This window comes from Passer domesticus, chromosome Z, assembly GCF_036417665.1.
Source record: "Passer domesticus isolate bPasDom1 chromosome Z, bPasDom1.hap1, whole genome shotgun sequence".
In the NCBI taxonomy this organism is placed as follows: Eukaryota; Metazoa; Chordata; class Aves; order Passeriformes; family Passeridae; genus Passer; species Passer domesticus.
Window position 1 is genome coordinate 59,084,266 of NC_087512.1, and position 20,038 is coordinate 59,104,303.

General features: G+C 35.3%; 1 protein-coding gene and 2 long non-coding RNA genes across 7 annotated transcripts in view; 1 reads left to right on the forward strand and 2 right to left on the reverse strand.

Moving 5' to 3' along the window:
• The window catches only part of ADGRV1 (adhesion G protein-coupled receptor V1), a 283,830-nt gene that overhangs the window by 41,058 nt on the left and 222,734 nt on the right, over window positions 1-20,038 (forward strand). For 3 of the 4 annotated variants that reach the window (XM_064402834.1, XM_064402835.1, XM_064402836.1), the window contains 11 exons: window positions 7,350-7,382; window positions 8,439-8,565; window positions 8,662-8,847; window positions 9,526-9,706; window positions 10,245-10,408; window positions 11,048-11,171; window positions 11,506-11,772; window positions 13,177-13,303; window positions 15,446-15,663; window positions 16,755-17,498; window positions 19,146-19,519. In XM_064402834.1, coding sequence (XP_064258904.1) covers window positions 7,350-7,382; window positions 8,439-8,565; window positions 8,662-8,847; window positions 9,526-9,706; window positions 10,245-10,408; window positions 11,048-11,171; window positions 11,506-11,772; window positions 13,177-13,303; window positions 15,446-15,663; window positions 16,755-17,498; window positions 19,146-19,519 — 2,545 coding nt within the window. Of the gene's footprint in view, window positions 1-7,349; window positions 7,383-8,438; window positions 8,566-8,661; window positions 8,848-9,525; window positions 9,707-10,244; window positions 10,409-11,047; window positions 11,172-11,505; window positions 11,773-13,176; window positions 13,304-15,445; window positions 15,664-16,014; window positions 16,144-16,754; window positions 17,499-19,145; window positions 19,520-20,038 lie in introns of those variants that run through there. The other variant, XM_064402837.1, reaches the window with a different exon arrangement.
• LOC135290097 (uncharacterized) lies at window positions 815-3,250 on the reverse strand. Its single transcript, XR_010352811.1, has 3 exons — window positions 2,799-3,250; window positions 2,178-2,301; window positions 815-1,050 (listed from the first exon to the last, which is right to left on the reverse strand). It is a non-coding gene; the product is annotated as an uncharacterized LOC135290097 (long non-coding RNA).
• Window positions 15,446-16,902, reverse strand: LOC135289342 (uncharacterized). Of its 2 annotated transcripts, none has more exons than XR_010352115.1 (2): window positions 16,735-16,902; window positions 15,446-16,264 (listed from the first exon to the last, which is right to left on the reverse strand). It is a non-coding gene; the product is annotated as an uncharacterized LOC135289342 (long non-coding RNA). The 2 variants fall into 2 exon arrangements; XR_010352116.1 differs by having other exon boundaries at window positions 15,446-16,267.

The window sequence follows — 20,038 nt, forward strand, 5'->3', positions numbered from 1 at the left end:
TTTGATTTAAAATAATAATTTATAAATAATTTATAAATTAATTAATTTATAAATAAATAATTATTTATAAAATAATTTATAATATGCTACTTAAAAAGTTGATTTAGCTTTGATCTTTAGTTGTAGCTCTTGATTATAACACTTTCATAAAAATAATGTTTAGTGAGATAATGGGGAAAGCTATAATGAATAACAACAAAAGTGGTGTGTTTTTCTCAGAAGAGGTTTATAGTCAGCATGTTGTTGCAGAATTAGATGCTTCTGTCACAACTGCTGGCTTCCATAATAGGCCAGTGTGACTACTACCACATACCTCAGCTACAACGGGAGCAATAGTGTTTCTGAAGCACAGTGTTGTGGTCTCCCTCCTGTGTGACATCAGGATTGCAGGATACTTAAGGCTGTTAGAGGCCCCAGAAGATATGATCTGCATGTGAACACTACTCAGAATAACTGAATTATTTCATATCCAGGAGCCTTTTTATTAGCAGGAAAAGCTTGGCTATTTCTTCAATCCTGCCTCCAAAAATTCAGATGTATCTAGAGTTTAGAAACACTATTACTTCTTGCTAATACCTCCAAATAATCTGAGGTATATTTTTACCATTTATTTTTCCGGAAACATGCTAAGAGAGGTCTGTCAGCATTGAACATCTGCTACATATACAGTCCTTACCTTATGCAGAAGTATCCTCATTGTATATAGTAAGGGTAAACTAGCTCATAGGAACTTTTAACACCGTATATTCACGTAGATTACATACTAGCAAACCAGAAAGCAACTCCTTAAGCTGCTGGTGATCCTGGTTTTTTAAGCATTGTTCTATCACAGAGGAAAGATACTTTTTCAGTGCAGGGTTGTCTGCTTCTGTAGAAGCTGGCTGGTGGATGCATCTAGTGCACAATTAATTATTTCAGTCTAACCTTGGATACTCACTGTGTTGAAAAGATGGTCGTGTTGAAGATGAAAACTAATGGAGACTATTCCAATCGGTTCTTTTGTTTTTCTTCCTGTGGATGAAACTGGTTTGCCTGAAAGTTTATTAGAGTCTGTGGCACAAACAAAGAAACTAAGATTAGAAATAATGATTGAAGTTTTGAAGAAGTTGTGTAAAGTGGCAAAAATGCTGAAGTGGAAGGATAGGAGACAAATAAGTACATAGAGAAAGTGGGCAGCATAAAAGATTAACTTTTTAGTATTGGACAGCTCTGCAGTATGTGTAACTACAGCTTTTTACCACTTACGCTGACTAATAATCCCATGCTTTGAAAATTATGTCTAGAAGGGGCTTGAGTTGGCAGCTGAACAAATGCAACCATTGTTCTGCTTTTGCTGTGTGTGGTGGGAGTAGCAGGTTTTATTGATCACAAAGTGGCTGGTAAAAATTATGCCAGCAGTAAGCAGCTTTCCCACACTTGGCAAGATCAGAGAGTGAAGTATGGAATAGGTAGTCTGGCCAGGAAAAAGTAAATAGTAGGAGATAAAATCTGAACTTTTCTCTGCACCCCTTGACAGTGTTCCTCAAGGCTACAACTGAAATTTGGCAACTTTTAACTTGAGTAGAAGCCAAGAATGCAGTATCTGCAAAGATCATCCTTTCAATACTGGAGATGACTCTTCAAAGCAGGGGTGAATGATACTGGCAGGGTGATGCGTGTAAGCTTTTGGTATTGCGTCCTACATAGTTTGTCTTTCTAAATTAACAGAAGATTTTAGTTTCCAGGACGGGCAGCTAGCACCTCACAGCAGCAGTGAATTACCATGAAAACAAACATGGCACTCTGCTGTTGATGTGCTTGCACTGCTTGATAAACTGTAGCATAAGTCAGTAGAAAAATAGAGTATGTATGGAATTTAATGAAACTGTAGATGTAGAAATACATCCATAAGCATTCTATTTATTGCAATTAGTAATAGCATGGGCAAAATAATATCATAATTAGTTCTAACAAGGATGTATTATTTACAACTCAGTGATGCTGTTAAGGCAGTTTGTGTTTTAAATGAGCTTTGATTGTACCTGTAATAACAAAAGAAACCTTCCAAGCCATTAAAAATAGTATTTTCCTTCTTTACTCCGTGGCCACTATCTGTAGGATATTTTTGGATATCAAAAATAATTATGAATGCTGTCCACAAAATGGAGGCCAATGTATATCATGAAGAATATGCTTACCCAGAAGATGAGTTGTAAAGAAGCAACATAATCCTATGCCTGCAGAAGCTTTTTCATATTTTCTTTCTTTAGGACCAGCTTCAGTTTGGATGCCAGCCCATATCTTAATAGGCCTGAATTGAAACTAAACATAAATAAAGCCAGAGGTCTGCATCACTACAGACCTAAATCTGATAGGTTTTTTTTTTAACTTTTGTACAAGAAATTTGGCTATTGGCAGTTGTCATGCCCCCAGTGCAGATACACAGCTATAAATTTGGCAGTTGGTACAGCTGAAGGGCCAGGACCCTCATGGCCCATGGACTGTGTTTGTTCTCTTGAATGAGTGGAGCTGAGAGTGAAAACCTCTGAACTTTAGGTCCTGGGAAAAACAATACACAAATTAATTTTTTTTTTTATTTTGGGAAAATTAAAATCCAGGAACAGCTGAGTGTTTGCATAGTTTATACTCAGAATCTTTTGGTCATGACTCCCATAAATTGAGATACCAGGAAAGATCCATGTATGTGTATGTATGTATCTAATGTGACATATGTTCAATGAAGCAAAACTGATGTAATGTGGAAAATTGTATAGTTCTAGTGATTTCTGTGATGTGATACAGGCTGAAGTACTTAGTACCTTCTTTGCCTCAGTCTTCAGCCTCAGTAAGACCAATTATTCTGAGGGCAACTGGTCCCCTGAGCTGGTAAAAAAGGTCGAAGAGCGGAACAGACCTCCTGAAAATCCAGAAGGAAGTAGTTAGTGATTAGCAATGCTATTCAGATGATCAGAAGTCTATAGGACTGCATAGGATCCATCCTAGGGTAATGAGGGAGCTATTGTAAGAGCTCTCTAAGCTGCTGTGGTATAATTTATCATCAGTCATAGCTAACTGAGGAGGTCACAGACAATAGGAGGTTGGTGATGCTTGTTCACAAAGAGGGCTGGAAGGATGGTCTGGGGAACTACAGGCCAGTCAGCTTAACCTTGGTGCCTGGCAGGGTTATGGAGCTGATCGTCTTGAGTGGGGTCATATGACATCTACAGGATGGCTGGGGCAACAGATCCAGCCAGCATGGGCTTAGGAGGGGCAGGTCCTGCCTGATCAATCTGATCTCCTTTTTATGATCAGCTGACATGTCTGAGGGATTGGGACAAGGCTGCGGGTGTTGTCTATCTGGACTTCAGCTAAGTTACTGTGTCCCACAGCATTTGCCTTGAAGAGCTGGCAACCCAAGGCTAGGACAGGTGCACTCTTTGCTGGGATCAGAACTGGCTGAATGGCTCGGTCCAGAGAGTGGTTGTGAAGGGTGCAGCATCCAGTTGGCAGCCAGACACTGGTGGGGCCCCCCAGGGATAAATGTTGGGCCCAGAATTGTTTAATGTCTTTATTGATGATTTGGATGAGGGGATTTACCCTTAGTAAATTTGTGAATGACACCAAGTTATGTGGGATTGTTGATCTGCTGTAAAGTAGGAGGGCTCTGCAGAGGGACCTGGCCAGGCTGGGTTGATTGCCCAACACCAGTGGCTTGAGATTCCACAAGATCAAGTCTCAGAGTCTCCACATGGGTCTCAACAGAGCTCATGCAGAGCTACTGGCTGTGGAAGTGTGTCTGAAAAGTAGCCCAGTAGAAGAGGACACTTTTTGACATATTGGATGGAAGAGAAAGTTTCTTAGAGAAGTATGTTTTTAAGACTAACAATAACACAAATTCATGGTTGCCAAATTGCAGGGCCCAAAACTGAACCCAGCACTTGAGTCAAACCTATGTTTTGCATTTACACTTAAAAATAATATTTTCCAAATTTAATCAAGGATTTTTTGTGTTTAAGAGACTACTTAATGATAAAAAAGTTTGCAAATCATGGAAGGCCTATTTAAAGCACTGCATACTGTCTATGTGCCTTAATTCAGGGCATAAAAAAAAGTTGTTTAATGGAGTTTGCTGTATTTCTCTAACTTGGGGATTTCCTGTGCTTAGTGCTTATTTCAAAACTATATTTATCTTTCTTAAGTAATTTTTCCATGAAGAAATAGATGTGATGCTATAAGAATTAAGTATTTAATTGTAAAATATTGGCTTTTACTTCAAGGCTTTGGCCAGATCTTGTTTTGATAGGGAAGAAGTTATTTGAAACTGGTTGTAGAATGTTTGTATGAGTTACTAGACACCTACTGCTAGCTTTCATTACTTATCAAGGTAGTAACACCATATATCTTCTGCTATGAATAAAAAATGTTAAAATGGCCTCCAAAATCAAATAAATTGTGGATTAAACCTGGAGAGAAGGTGTTCTCTCTGGTAAGAAACACTGTGGAATTTATAATGTGGCCAATCCTTATTGGATACTTTTCTGTAAAGCTAGGTCACTAATTAAGTCAGTAGCTAATTCTGAAAAAAAATAAGTAGCGAACACAAATAGAGGATGCAAATTGAGTAACACTGCACAGGCAGTTTGAATGCACCTTTTCTAAGATACCTGAAAGAAGAGAAAGATTTTAGAGAAGTGTGTTTTTCAGAGTAACACTAATACAAATTTACAGTTGCAATTCTGTTTCTCATGGGCTTTTCAAAACATTCACTTTTTTCATAATTATAGTTCTTGGTTCAATATTACTGAATTAAAACACATCTCTTAATTATTATTTTATTTTCAGTAATATTTATTTAATAATTTTCTTGTTATTTCAAATCCAATCAAAAATCTTCTTTCTGTTATTTTATAGTACTACGCATTTTAAAACAGTGAGATAACATTTTGAAGCTCCTCTTAGTTGTCCTAATTGGTCTGTAGTTCTTGTTAAGTAATAATTAAGGTATTTTTAAAGAAAAAACTTCTGTGATGACCAAACTTTTTCATATAGAAAGTGGGGGAAGCCTTCAATACAGGGCATAAGGTAAGGCCATGGTGGTAGGGCAGGTTAAATCAGGGACAAATGTCAAGTTTGGATGATGGTCACCAGCATTAGACACAGCTCAGTGATTGCCTGGTGGGTCCACAGCATGAAGAAAAATCCAAGGCTGAGCCAGGAAGTCACTTGATGGATCCTGGTCCGGGATTGGTATGAAAATTTGTATATGAGTACCCCAGAATGTAGGCATGAGGGATTCTGTTGTGTTCATTGTTCATGTAATGGCAGATCCGAGTTGGAAACCTGTGTCTCGTGGTTTCTGTTCTGTTTTGCATAGGCTGTTTTATCATAGAATCACAGAATAAGGAAAATTGAAAGGAACCCATCAGGATAATCAAATCCAACTCCTGGGCCTGCATAGGATATTCCAAGAATCACACAGTGGGCCTGAGGGCATTGTCCAAAAATTTCTTGAACTCTGTCAGGCTTGGGGTTGTGACTGCTACTTTGGGGAGCTGTGCCAGTGCCCAACCACTGTCTGCTGATTTTGAATATTAACCAAAATTTAATGTATTGGAGCACTGGTAGCAATCTGGCCAGTCATGCAGGGAAAACATGGTCAGATCCATCAATCAGCCAGCCAGTCAAGTGACCCTGATTTTGAAAACTTGGCTGGAGAAAAATCCAAGATAATGGTGTTTTTAGCAGTGGATGGGCTGAATCTGGTTAGTTGCGTTCTAACTTCCAAGTTCTTGAGATTCTGGTCTGATTTAAACTGTGACTGTTAAAAGGTAGTAAGTATTGCCAGTCTTCTAAATATTTTCAAAGTATACCTGGAGATACTCAAAGTACCTCCTCATGGTACCTTGGGACTGTTTAATTTCAGCTACCCCTTGGATTCCGTTAGATCTGCTATTGTGCACTACAATATGATACTAGATTCTAGCACTAGTCCTCAGTTCACAGGCTCTTTTTCATCTGAGCTGTGTTTGGATTCACGCAGTCTGACTTCATGAAGATGAAAGAGATGCCGTATCTGGCATGCCCTTTCACTTTTTGATGATTGTGTCTTAACCATTTAAGCTTGCACTTAACGTACCAAAAACCCACTTGATATAATGGTTCATTTGTATTCTCTGCTGTGAAATACATTACCAACAGCTTAGTGATATAGTGAAATTGTAGCATTAAGAGCAATATAATGAAAATTTAGCATAAATTTTAGCTCTGGAGTATTCACCTTGACTTTTTAAATGGTATAAATGCTTGATGATTTTGGAAAACTTGCATACATTTCTGGAGGAAAGGAGAATGTCTTCATATATAGTATATAAATTGTAGCCTCGTTTGAAATAACTAAGAAATTTCTATTAAATCAGACCTCCTATTTGAAAGAATAGAGCTGCAAATGTATTTGCTTTATTGCTTCAGTCTTTTGAGTGAACTCTTATGTCTACTGAATTCTGAAGCTGAATTATTTTTTATTTCAAAACTTCACTTTATAAATGCTTTGTTTATCTGTTTATACAATTTTAATGGTAGATCCAGGTTAAATATTAACTATATACTTATTTTAGGTTAAGAAAATAATCTATACATACTTTCATGAAATGGCATATTTGTTATTGCAGAATAATGTCCTTTCATCTGAATTGATGTGATAGTTTTGTCGTATGTGCTTATTTTCCTATTTATATTTTTTCCTTGGTTTATATGGGGGGTGGTGGTTTTCTTATTTTCTTTTTTTGTTGGTATTTTACTCTGATAATCTGATTAATCTAAAAAAATTGTCAAAAATAAAATTTGATGTGATTTTTTGCTAGAATAGTCTTTGAGATATATGTGTTGTAATTAACTCCCAATGTACTTATCTGTTTTTTATCATTATTATGTCAGATTGATGAAATAACACACAATGGAGGCATGTTGAATGTAATTTTTTTTTTGCGTGAAGTTGTAAATGTGGACTGCTGGTGCAGTTGTGAGCAGACACAGAGGTTGGCAGTGAAATAACTTCTGAAGGAGGGCTGGGTAGAGCATACAATGAATGGGCCTTGACATCCTGAATTGGTCATGCGGTCAGTTCTCACCAGTGAGGACTGCCCACTTGCAGAGCATTTGTCAACAGGAAAATGCTAAGGAAGGAGGTTCCCATAAAAGGAACATGATGTGTTTGGAAAGGGAAAAGACAACTTTGTGGTTTATTATTGTTTTTATTATTATCTAAGACTGATACTGTTGAAATTCCAGGAACTAGCACTTTCATTTATTCCCCCACCCCTTTTCTTTCCCTCTATTCTTCTTTCCTTCTTTCTTTCTTTCTCTGTTAACAGGGTAGAGACAGAGAGGTTTGTCGTGTACTTCGGGTAAGTGCAGTGAACTGTGGTTTGTCCTCAATGAATCAATGCTTTGTTTTACGAGTGATTAGTTTGAACAGAATCTGTCAATAACTTTTTTTCCCTCTCAGGAATCATGTCTTCTCATCTCTTTAGACAATGCTTGGTTGCCCTTTGGTTTTTAATTTGATGGCATGGGTTTCTGGCATGAAGCTTTATTTAGGATTTGCGAATGATGAAAGTTACTGCTGCATGACTCAGTGATACCTGCTCTTGATTGCAATATGGATCTGTTGTTTTAAACTGCCAGAAATACAATTTGTCCCAAGTAAATGCCTGAGTGGACTAGAACTGTACAGTTCTAGTTGAGCAGTTACCTTTTTTCTGAATGACATAGGTTTAGTTTATGTTAACACAAGTTTTTGTGTCTGCTGGAATTTTTTTTTAATATGCAATAAACATCACGTATTACCATGTAAAATTGATATTTCCTGATTGTTCATTGAAATTTTCTTCCAGAAAACATGGAAGATGAATCTGAATTCATAAACCAACATTTAATAAGCTATATCAAAATCATCAGTCTGAAGGTGCATTCTTTATGCATCTTTCAGCAGTAGTTTTTCTTGCATTTCTAATTGAATGTACTTAAAACAATGTAATTGAATGTTTATATCTGACAAAATGAACGCAAGAAACACAGGTTCTCTTTGTTTAAGTGATTTTGGATCACTCCTTATGTTTTGATCCAAATAAAAAGTAATACTAAATGTGATTTTAAATTTTTAGTATATGATTCTATTTATTTTTATTTGTATTGTGTGCATGTGTGATAAAAAGCCCCAGAACTATAAGCTGTATAAAATAACCAGAAAGCAAAGGTATATCAGGAACAAAGGTTCGGTTTTCTGCAAGTGAATGGAACACTCTGATATGTATTTCCTAATTTATTATGTTCTTTTTAGGTAATTGTTTTAATCATTTATTCATAAAATGATTCAGGATTCTGATGTCCTTCACAAAGATATGTATTTACTTGCTAAAAGAACCATCGTTCAAAAAACCATGACTTTTTTAATTTCCCAGGGTCAGTGTGGAAAATCAAATATTGAAGTATGGGTTTACTACTTGTGAGATCACTATATTGGAAAATGATGATCCTGGAGGAGTGTTTGAATTTTCTCCCTCTTCCAGAGGTCCCTACAGTATCAAGGTAGCTATCTGAATAACTTTTCTTAATCGTTATGGAAAAGTAAATCTTAGCAGAATGCAAGCAAAATTCTGGAATGCTGGATTTTCTTTTTCATAGGAGGGGGAGTCTGTCGAACTGCAGATTGTCCGCAGCAGAGGGAGCCTTGTCAGGAAGTTTCTGCGATACACTGTAGAACCAAGGGAAAATAATGAGTTTTATGGAAGCACCGGAATTCTGGAATTTAAGCCTGGTGAAAGAGAGATCATAATTACCCTTTTGGCAAGGATGGATGGGATTCCAGAGGTAGAAATGAAAATTTTCCTTTTTCCAAATTGTGTTTACAGCATAACAGTTTGTCACTTACTAAAATATAAGAAAATATATGGTAGCAGAATGAGTATGCAGTGCTTTTCTATGGAATGTGTTTCCAGTCTCCAAACCAGGGATGCCTGGATTACTTGAAGGTGTCTTTGGCTTTAATAGGCCTCAGTGGATTTTTTTTTTTTTTTTTTTGGTAAATTGAAATTTCTCATCCATCTGAGCTTTTGGCATCCGTGGCATTCTGCAGTATAGAACACCACTGTTTAATTGAGGGCTGTACAATCAATTGCTTTCTTTTTGTTCCTCTTTTGGTAAATACCTGCTAACTGAACTCAGTGCTCCCCAGTCTACCCTAATATTTGCTGCATAGATGGAAAGATGCAATGCTTGTTTTACTGTTCCATGGTGCATCTCCTGTGAGTGTTTTTGCAAGAAATAATTGAAGTACTAAGTTGCATTATATTAATAATGCAAGCTGATAAATTTTTTAAATTAGCTTAATGTCAGTGATTTTAAAATCTTTACTTCCACTGTTACAGATGACAGAGATGTACAAAGCCGTTGTGCATGTAGAAAATGTGTGTGATTTTCTTTTGTTGAACTTGTCCTCTCTTTCTGCTGAATAAGTCTTTTTATTCTGACTGAGTTTCCCTCTTCCAGCTGGATGAAGCATATGCTGTTGTGCTCAGTGGCTACAGTGAAATGTCAGGCAAGCTGGGGAATGCCACAAGGGTAAATATAACCATTTTGAAGAATGATGATCCACATGGTGTCATTCAGTTTCTACCGGATGAGCTATCAGTAACAATAAAGGAAAGTAAAGGAGAAATCATCTATGCTGGTAATTCTTTTTAATAGAGTAACTGCTTTCTCTGCTGTCTGCTCCTGTAAGGCTACTTTTCCCTACTTCAACTTTGAAGGACAATGCCTGACTCAGGAGTTTCCAGGGGGATACAGTCTGATGAGAGTGGAAATTAGTGTAGGGCAGGATGTACCATGAAAGCCATTAGGGATCAATCCAGTTAAAATACAGCCTGAGAATATACCAGACAGAGAGTTTATTTACTTGCAAGTTACAGCCTGATGGTAGTAGTTCTGCTTGGCGAGAATGAAGAGTAAGAGAAGAATGAGCTAAATTTTCATATGTGTAACTTCAATTTATCTATCTCTGTTGTATCAATAGAGTTGATACAAGTCTTAACTGCTGTAATGATCTATTATTATGTGGCTTTTTGTATAAGGCACTGGCATATTAGTTTTGCAAGAAGTAGATTTACTTACTGTTTCCTTTTTCTTTGTTTCAGCTTTGGTGACCTTTTTCATTTTGAGTTGTGTTTTTCTGGAGATGTACACTGACTGTACATGTTTACATTTTGTAGCCTCTTACAGACTTGTAAGAAACCAAGGAAACTATGGCAGTGTTAGTGTGTCCTGGATTGTTAACCCAGCATGTACCAATGACGTTTATCCAGAACAAGGGACTATATTCTTTGATAATCTGGAGTTTTCAAAAAATATCACGATTTACTCTCTACCAGATGAGGTAATAATATTTACAGTGTTTTTGTGTAAATATGTGGAGCAAAGAGGAAGTGCTGAAACATGGAAATTTAAGAAGCAGCTCTGTTTTTTAAGAAACTGTTAAATTTTTTTGAGAAAAATCAAAATACTTTGATAAAAGGGAGTTTACTTAAGCAAATCATAAGAAAATTTGAGACACTGTGCATATCTGTAAACAGAAAGGTTAGAATCTGTCAGTAGTCATGTGGTTAAGTTATAGTAATAAGTAAACCACTTGTTTTGATAGCAAAAATTCTAATCTTATGTTTTTCATACTGATATATTTGAAGTAAGATACAAAAGAATGAGAATACTTAGTAATAAATGAGTAAATAAATAAATATAGCTGTAAAAATAAGTTACATCAGCATCAGGAAACTGCAGGATAACTTTTGGATAATCTGTATAATAGTAAAGATAAGGGGATTTATTTACAAAGATTTTTGACTGATGTTTATTTTTGTATGAACTGTCATTTTTCTTCCCTGTTAACACACTTGCAAATCAAGAAATAAATGACGACATGCAGGAACCCTGTTTTGTTAACCTCTTCAGCTGTTTATTTTAATTTCTTCATTGTTTCATATGCAACAAATTAATTTCTTAATACTTTGTCATTCAGGTACCTGAAGAGATGGAGGTATTCATAATCAGATTATTCAATGCCACTGGTGGAGCAAAACTGGGCAATATAACCAGTGCATTTTTACAAATTACAAGGAATGATGATCCCATTTATTTTGCAGGTTAGATATCACTGGTTTTTGAATTGATATTCTATCCCATACAGATTTTATTGAAAGAGCAGGTTATTGAAAAATCTTAATCCTAATTGAGCTATTGTTATAAAACACACTTTTTTGGGTTGGGTTTTTTTTTTTTTTACTTAAGAATTTTTTCTGATTTTATGTAATTATTCTTGATGATGGCTCTTGGATTTGTTAGGTGGCTAAGCACGACAATATTCTCTGTTTCCTTAACTACATGTGCCTTCTCTTTCCTCTTGTGGGGGATTAGGTGAATAAGCTGCATGCAAGAAGTTCAGGCTTGAATTTGAATTTGTTGTTTGTGTGTTTTCAGAACCTCTGACAGTGAGCATTACAGAAGGGAGTGTTGCAAACTTTACAGTCCTAAGGAATGGATCTGCTGATACTGTTGTTTCTGTTCAGTATATTACTGTTAATGGAGATGCAACAGCTGAAGAGGGAGACTTTGTTCCAAGTGAAAAGGAGAATTTAATTCTGTTCGATGTTGGAGAAAGAGAGCAGATCTTATCTGTGTATATTAATGATGATGATACCCCTGAAACTGATGAAGTATTTTATATCTTCCTTTTGAATTCAACAGGTAAAAGCAATGATTTAATGTATATTTAGTAATTCTCCTTTTTCCTCTATTTTTACCAGCTAGTTTTTATCATAAAGCAATGTATAAATGCCAGGCATCATATGAATAAGGTTTGCATCAACATTTCTATACAATTTCTGTACAGTGTATTTGGATTTTGATCTTGAAGTATTTAGTCAGAAACAAAAAATAAGTTATAAAGCTGAAACTGTCCTGCAAAAATAACTTGAGCTGAAATCTCTTCCAAATGTTCCAAATGCTCCAAGTTAGATGGGGCTTTGACTCATCAATAAGAAAATATAAGCTAAATAGAATAAATAGGTACTTTTTCTCAATTATCTGAGTATAAGGTAGTTCATGTGTTTCCCAAGGCCAGCTAGAATTCATGTTGATACCCAGCTCTCTGAGAGAACATCAGCTTTGTGGAAATTATTAGACAAAGCCATATTTCTCCCTTCTTAAATTTTTTCTTCAGTGCTCTCATTCTGCTTTATTAACTTTGTTCAAGATCTGCTGGTAACTTCTTTTACCATTCTATTGAAAATGTGTGATGGCTTTCCTCCTTTCACATATTCCTGCCAGAATGGGCACAATACAGAATATTTCTAGATTAATTCCTGAAAGGGGAAAAAAAAGTGCAATTATTATTTTTCTTTTTATGATCTGTTGTATATATTGGCCTTGATTGTTACATCCCTTTTGAAAATTATGTTGGACTGTTGTACCTCTGAGAAAATAGAAATAGAGGTATATGAAGTTAAAACCATAAACAGGTTGTTCACTTTGGAATAAAGACAAGTCTAGTGCTTTTGAAAAGGATGAAAGCTAGGATGGGGATGGAAACATAATGTACCTTTGTGGATATAAAGAGGTGTTGAAATGTTGTAATATACACAAAGAAATCCTACTAATTTCCACCTTGATTCACAGGTATCTTGTATTTTTTTTCCTTTCAGATAGGCTGTGATATGGGTATGACTGATCTCTTAGAGATTGTTATTGTCTTGTATTTAGTTAAAGTGCAATATTTCTGCTGTAGGTCTAAATGAGAGCTGGGATCTCTGAATACATATATTTTTTTTCTGACTTGACCAATTGATCAAACATGAAGTATTGCCTCTCATACAATCCTTTCTTTTCAGGATTGTATAATCTCTGGTCTTGTCACATTTTTTTCTTCAAATCTGCATTCTTGATCCTTGCCTTAGATGCTATTTACATTTTTTTTAACTCTGATTTGTCTGTTACTGAATATCTCAAATATTAGTTTGCATCATTTGTTTTATCACTGCTTGTTTCTTTCTTTGCGTGAAAGCTATTGGTGTGAGAAGAAAATACATTCAATTTTAGAGTTAGCTCCATTTCAGATTCCAGTTTTGATAAAATTAATTACCTTCTTTTTAGGGGATACTGTTATCTTTAATGCTGGAGTGGCTACAGTTATTATTGAAGCAAATGATGATCCTAATGGAATTTTCTCCTTAGAACCTCTAGAGAAGCCAGTGGAAGAAGGAAAAAGTAATTTTTTTTTGTAAGTAACTTTTATATAATATTGTTGCCCATTTTTTGAATGCATTTAGGTATACTTTAATGTGTGTGTTATTTTATGGATAGTACTTTGATCTAATCCTATTTTTTACATTGCTAAGACTTATTAGAAAAACAGCTCCACCAAATTTTGGATTAAATTATGTGCAAACATATTGAGGATAAACAAAACATCAAACATCAACTCTTACATTATCAAGTAGACTGTGCATATTAAAATGTGTACAGAATTCCTGTTAAAATATAAACCAGTAAGATTGCAGCATAGGGGTTTTTATTATATTTTCACGAGAGTGTAGATTCAGAAGGATCAAGATGAATGAGCAGAATATAACCTGGACCAATAGAGAAGTAAATACAAAATACAGGTAAATACAACTATGTGGCTGTTAATTTCTTTTTGCACCCCCCTTTGAAATTTTACCCTGCAAAAAGCCTATTTTACTATATTCTTTCTGTTAGTTTGTATTTCTTCTATCTGTAAATTTCAGATAGGAGCCATACTCTAAGTTCAAATGGACCTTTCTTCTAGGCTGAATATATTTTCCCCTAGTCTGACCTGTAGCTGCTGGGATGTCTTCAGGAAAGGGAGTGGTTAAGAAATTAAGTTTCCTGTCATCTGACCTTTTTATGTTCCTAAAGTCAGAATGTGGTTATAAATTGACAAAAATACTGATTTTCAATGAGAAAATTTTAGACAGGGTATAAAGAAACGCAGGTTCACAGTAAATCTGACAGTGTGAACAGTTTAAGAGGCTTTTTCACAATTGTTTAATTATCTTTTATATATTTTTATTTGATTTGATTGTTTGTTTTAAGGCCTTGAAATAGAAGCCTATGACTGTTAGTTAGATCTTTATGCTTGTCTTGCACATCTAAAAAATTTAAATATTTGTTAAAAGAGTATATTAAGTATATATTCTGTGGTTCTTTTTGTTATGCTGCTCTTTAGGGACTTTTTGGTCCTTAATAATTGTTATTTTTAAATCAACGTTGTGAAGAGTGATGATTTGAACTAAACACATTTGTATACAGGTGCTTTATGGAAGCACATGTTTTCAAGGTCATCAAAATCTTACCTTGTTTAGTCCTTATTGATAAAATACATTTACTAGGAAACTGTCTCTTCCATACCCCAAAAGGATTTGACTTATTTTTAGTGCATAAGAAAAGGGTCAGACTAGTTTATAATCTAATAAGTGAGAACACCTATAACAGCACTGAGCTTTTAGGAGAGTAACTGGAGTTAGTGCAACACTGCTACACCGCTGGAATAGAATGCCCTGCTTAATAACAACAAAAGGAAACCTTTGGAAGCAGTAAAAACATATTGTGTTTCTGTTCCTAGACTACTTTACTGAATTAATTTTTCATACTTGTATAATAATGCTTTAAACAGATTTTTTTGCTTTTTACCACACAAACAGAAATGCTCTTTGTATATGCAAACATGTTTTGTTAATAAAGGACCTTCTTTATGTTCAGTTCCGTTCTTCAGTTTTTATTTATAATACCTTTTGGAAATTGGTGAAATTATGTTACCAGATAGCTATGCAAGGAAATAAAAGCTTTTTTTGTATTTATTCAATTCTTAATATGGAATAATCAGATTTGTGAAGGACCTACTATATAACTGAAATCAAATACCAATATGACAAAGGCTAAGGCACCTTAATGGTTAAAGAAAAAAAATACTTGTAGTTAAATGCCTTCTCTTTCTTCTGTAAGAGTGGCCGGTTAACACAATTTTTCATGTTAATTTTGCTGAATTATATATTAAGTTTTATTATTAAAAAATTTCAGAAGTGCAAGACAATCTGATGTTCATCTAAACAGTGCTGTTTTGCATGTACCTTCAGTGATTGCTTTCTTTCTAAGACATCTCTGGTATACCTCGACGAAGAGTTACATTGTGAAATTGCAGGCTCTCTAAGAGGACTTTTTTATTGTTCGTAGTTCTGTTTGTTATTTGTGGTTATTTAGAACAATGCATATTATATTCCACAGTAAGGATGATTAGTCCGTGTTTTCCATTGTTAATGGAAAATGTTGATGTATGCCTGCCAGGACATCGACTCTTTGTCAGTGTGTCTCTTTATCTCTGTATCTCTGTATCTCTGAACAGGATTTTGAGACATAGAGGACACTTTGGGAATGTCTCATTAACCTGGCAGCTGTTTCTTAATGACTCTGCACTGAAGCCAGGAGAAGAGTTCTATGAAACATATGGGACTGTGTACTTCATGGATGGTGAAGGATCAAAGCAGATAGTGCTTCATGCTGTTTCAGATAAAATTCCTGAATTCAATGAATTTTACATTTTAAAATTGGTGAATATTTCAGGTACTGTCTTCCATATAACCATTCCCTTCATATCTGGCAGAAAATAATTATATTTAATCAATCAAAAAGAAAACAATCCTGCAAAGAGCTTTGCCTTGATGCCTGTATTATCCTATACTTTTCTTGTGAAATTTTAGGTTTTTAATTTTTTTTTAATTTAGATATATGAACACAGTTTTGGAATCAGGCCTTTAAAATGATTCCTTTTAGTGATTTCAGAGATGTAGAGCTTTCTGTAGAGCTGACAAAATGAAGGTATAAAAGGTTATGCATATCTACCATAATGGAGATTGGCTGGTTTGTTTGCTTTTTTCTAGAAATTTCTCTAAAATGCAAATAGTTACCACTTTGTATCACTTAAATTACAACTGCTACCGGCCTGCTACTGAGTAGAGTTCCAAATCTGCTGGACTCCTTCCACCTCAGTACTATTTATGGTCTTCTGTGCCGAGATACAACTGAAAATATGTTGACATTTCTGTAAGTGAAATCCATATGCATGTACAGAAGATTTCCTGCTTAGTGGTGCATGGAGGCTCTACAGACATGCCATGATCTTCTTAACGTCTTCTTACTTCTGCAGTCGTACCATGATCTCCACCTGCTGGAGAAGTAGATGACTAATGGCAGGACTTAGGAGCAGTTTTAACACACAAGTAGTTATTGATTTTGCAGGGTAATCTCTACTTACTTGGAGGCAATGAACCAAATGTTGCCATTTCATATTTGGATAAATCTTGGAGTACAATGAGAAATTAATTTGACCGCATGTTTTTCAAATGAAACAAAAGCAATTAATATCTCATTACTAATTCAGGAAATCTGAGCTAATATTGTTTTAACTGAAAGACAGTTATATTCTGCAATTGAAAAATAACATGGCTTGTTTTCTATGAAAATGTTCTCTATAGTGTTTTAAAACCAATACAGTTAATTTATGTTAATCTTAAATTTGGAGAAATTTTTAAGAGTGCAAAGACACTTTAAAGAAGATTTAGGCCTATTTAAAAAGGCAATTTGTTTAAACATTTAAAAATACTTAGTAACTTTTCTCAGACCAGTAACTCTTACTCTTGACTTCCATTATGTAGGTGGATCTGCTGGTCCTGGTGGGCAGTTGTCTGAAACAAGCCTTGCTGTAACTGTGATGATTCCTTTCAATGATGACCCTTTTGGAGTCTTCGTTATGGATCCAGAGAGTCAGGACAGAGAGATAGCAGAAGATGTTCTTTCTGAAGATGATCTTTCCTATATTACAGACTTCACTATCTGGAGACATCAAGGCACTTTTGGTGCTGTCCGTTTAGGTTGGGAAATACTGTCCAGTACGTTTCAAACTGGGTTACCATCAATGGTGGACTTCTTGTTGCTGGGATCATTTCCAAGTTCAGTGCAATCTCGGCCGCACATGAGACGCCATCACAGTGGAACAGATGCTTTGTATTTCAGTGGAAAAGAGGATGCATTTGGAATTATTCGTCTGGAATACCCATACGATGGAAATACTGCAGTAACTAATTTTACATTTTCAGCGTGGTTAATTCCTAATGCCAATACTGATGGTTATATAATTGAAAAGGATGATGATAATGGGACCTTATATTATGGTGTGAAAATCCAAACAAATGATTCTCATGTTTCTGTAGTGTTTCATTATACAGCATTAGGATCCTGTATGACATACATAGCCAAAGCAGCAGTCCTGAAATATCTGGATGAAAGTACGTGGGTTCACATTCTGATTACTCTGGATGAAAGTATAATTGAATTTTACATGGATGGAATTCCAGTTCTAGGAGGAATTAAGATCCTTAAAGGAGAAGCAATTGCTGATGGTGAGCCAATAGGTTGTGTTATTTTTCTTCACATGTGAAGTTCTGCAAAATAAGGGAGAGTCTAGCTCCTTGAAAGATGTATGCAAGATTCTGAAATTATTGTATCTGATTAGTTAGTTAAAAGCAATTCATAGAAAATTCTAGGGATTTTCAAAAACCATATAAATGGAAGTAAGATATATACATATAGTTATATATATTTACAGTTAAGATTTTGATTAGATTTACAGTACTGTGGCTAAGGAAGATTTTTTTCTCTTGGTATCTAAAACAAAATACAATAATGTTTTTGATTCTAGTTGTGTATTATATTACAGCTAAACCACTACGTTGTAAGCATTGGAATTTTTAGGGTTTAGATTTACTTAAGCATGTATTTACATCGTATATGAAAATTTGCCCATATGTTTAATGATGCTCCAAATAACATTAGCATGCATACTTCAGTTCCTCTAACTCGATATTCCCAGATGTGACTTAGTCATGCATAACCATTATGGACTTTTACACTCTACTAGCATAGCAGTGAGCATCCTTTACAAAGTCAGGTATTGTATGGTGGGAATATGTTTACATTTACTCTTTCTTTTGCATTTCCTCACTCTTCCATATGCTTTTTTTTCATAGCAGTAATCGCCTCCTTTATCTTTTTTTCTTTCTCCATCAGTTTCACATTTTCTTTCATGGGGATAGGCAGTGTACGATTATCAAATTCTTGAGTACAGGATCCTCTGTAATCAAAGAACGAAAATTTGAAAACATGCAGTGATGTTAAATGCATATACATCTACATGCATATATGTGCACAAACATAAAGTTCTGTCTGGAGATAATACAAGTATAAGATAAGAATTCAATCTCTCACCATTTAATGTTGGATACTACAGTGGGTACTGTAGCCTGGCTTTTCTCACCATCCTCTGCCTTGTGTCTTGGGGCCATTAGCAGTTTCTAGAAGTGACACTCAGTAACACATTTCCTTCCGAAATCATAAAGCAGCTGAAGAGATATGTTCTCTATGTTTTAGAGTGACAGGAATGAGTATGAGCTAACAGCCTAGTTTATTTGTGAAAAAGAGAATTATCATCCTCTGATTTTCTGAATAGAATAATTTTTTGTAGAGAAAGAAATGTTATAGCAGTTGTAAAAGTGCTTGGAACTGGGTCTACCTTTCTTAAGCCCCTCTTGCAGTGGGTAAGGGTACAAGCATATCCTGTGTGGCTAATACTCTGATCATCAGAATGGATTCTCTGTCCTAGCAGAGGACACATTAAATATACAAAGATATAAAATGGGTAAAACAAGTGTTTGGAAAACCAAAATTGAGACAGGCTGCAGCTGTCTCTGAAATTTTTTAATGGAAAGAGAGAATTTTCCAAGATTCATTAAGATAAGGGATGATGACAACGTGCAGATAGAATTGGTAAGATGAAAAACATGAACCATCTAGGAAGGAATTACTTGACCTGTAATGATCTACCTGTAACACTAAGATGAGGCTTCAGGAGCCTCCCAGTCTTCATTTCAAGATGAATATGATTACTAACCCAGGGACAATAAACAATTTACCATAGATTTTAAAATAATTACATGTATTAGTTATTTTGAACCCAATAACATGAAAAAAAATTCTAATTTTCTTCTCAGGTCCAGGAATAGTGAGAATTGGAGCAGGAATCAATGGCAACAGCAGGTACACAGGTTTAATGCAGGATGTAAGACTTTATGAGAGAAAACTGACACAAGCAGAGATCTATGAACTCCATGCAACTCCTGCAAAGAGTGACGTACACCCTGTCTCTGGGTATTTAGAGTATCGGCAAGGAGAAACCAATAAATCATTCATTGTGTCTGCAAAGGATGACAAAGAGGAAGAAGGAGAGGAGTTATTCATCCTAAAGCTCATTTCTGTGTGTGGTGGAGCTCGAATTTCAGAAGAAAACACAACAGCAAGATTAAGAATACAGAAAAGTGATAATGCTAATGGTTTATTTGGCTTCACTGGAGCATGTATTCCTGAGGTAAGATGCTCATAAGGAAAGCTACAGGAGAAATTTTAGACACGATTAAACTAATGGCAAGGCTAACTAACCTTTGAAGTGCCTTGATTCTACATCTTTAGTTTTTGTAGTCAAGCAAAGTTTTCTAGAATTCAGAATTGTGTATGTTCTGGTTTTACAGCCTCAGTCACTATAGCATTTCCAATATTACTGTTTTAGAATCCTCCCCCCTCCGCCCCGCAAGTTACTTTTATTAAGGAAATTTATTTTATTACATAAACTGAAGACTAAAAATTTCCTAGAACAGTTTTTTCCCTTATTTCTGTAACTTCTGAGAATGTGACCTGATGTCTTCTTGGAGAGAGTTCGTTTTCTTCTTAGTATCTGGTACAGTTCTGTGTTTTGGATTCAGGAAGAGAATAATGTTGATATCAAAAGGATGGTTTGGCTGTTGCTAAGTTCTGCTTCACCTGAGTTGAAGACTTTTCTGTGTCTCATGCTCAGCTAGTGAAGAGCTTCACAAAAAGATGGGAAGGAGCA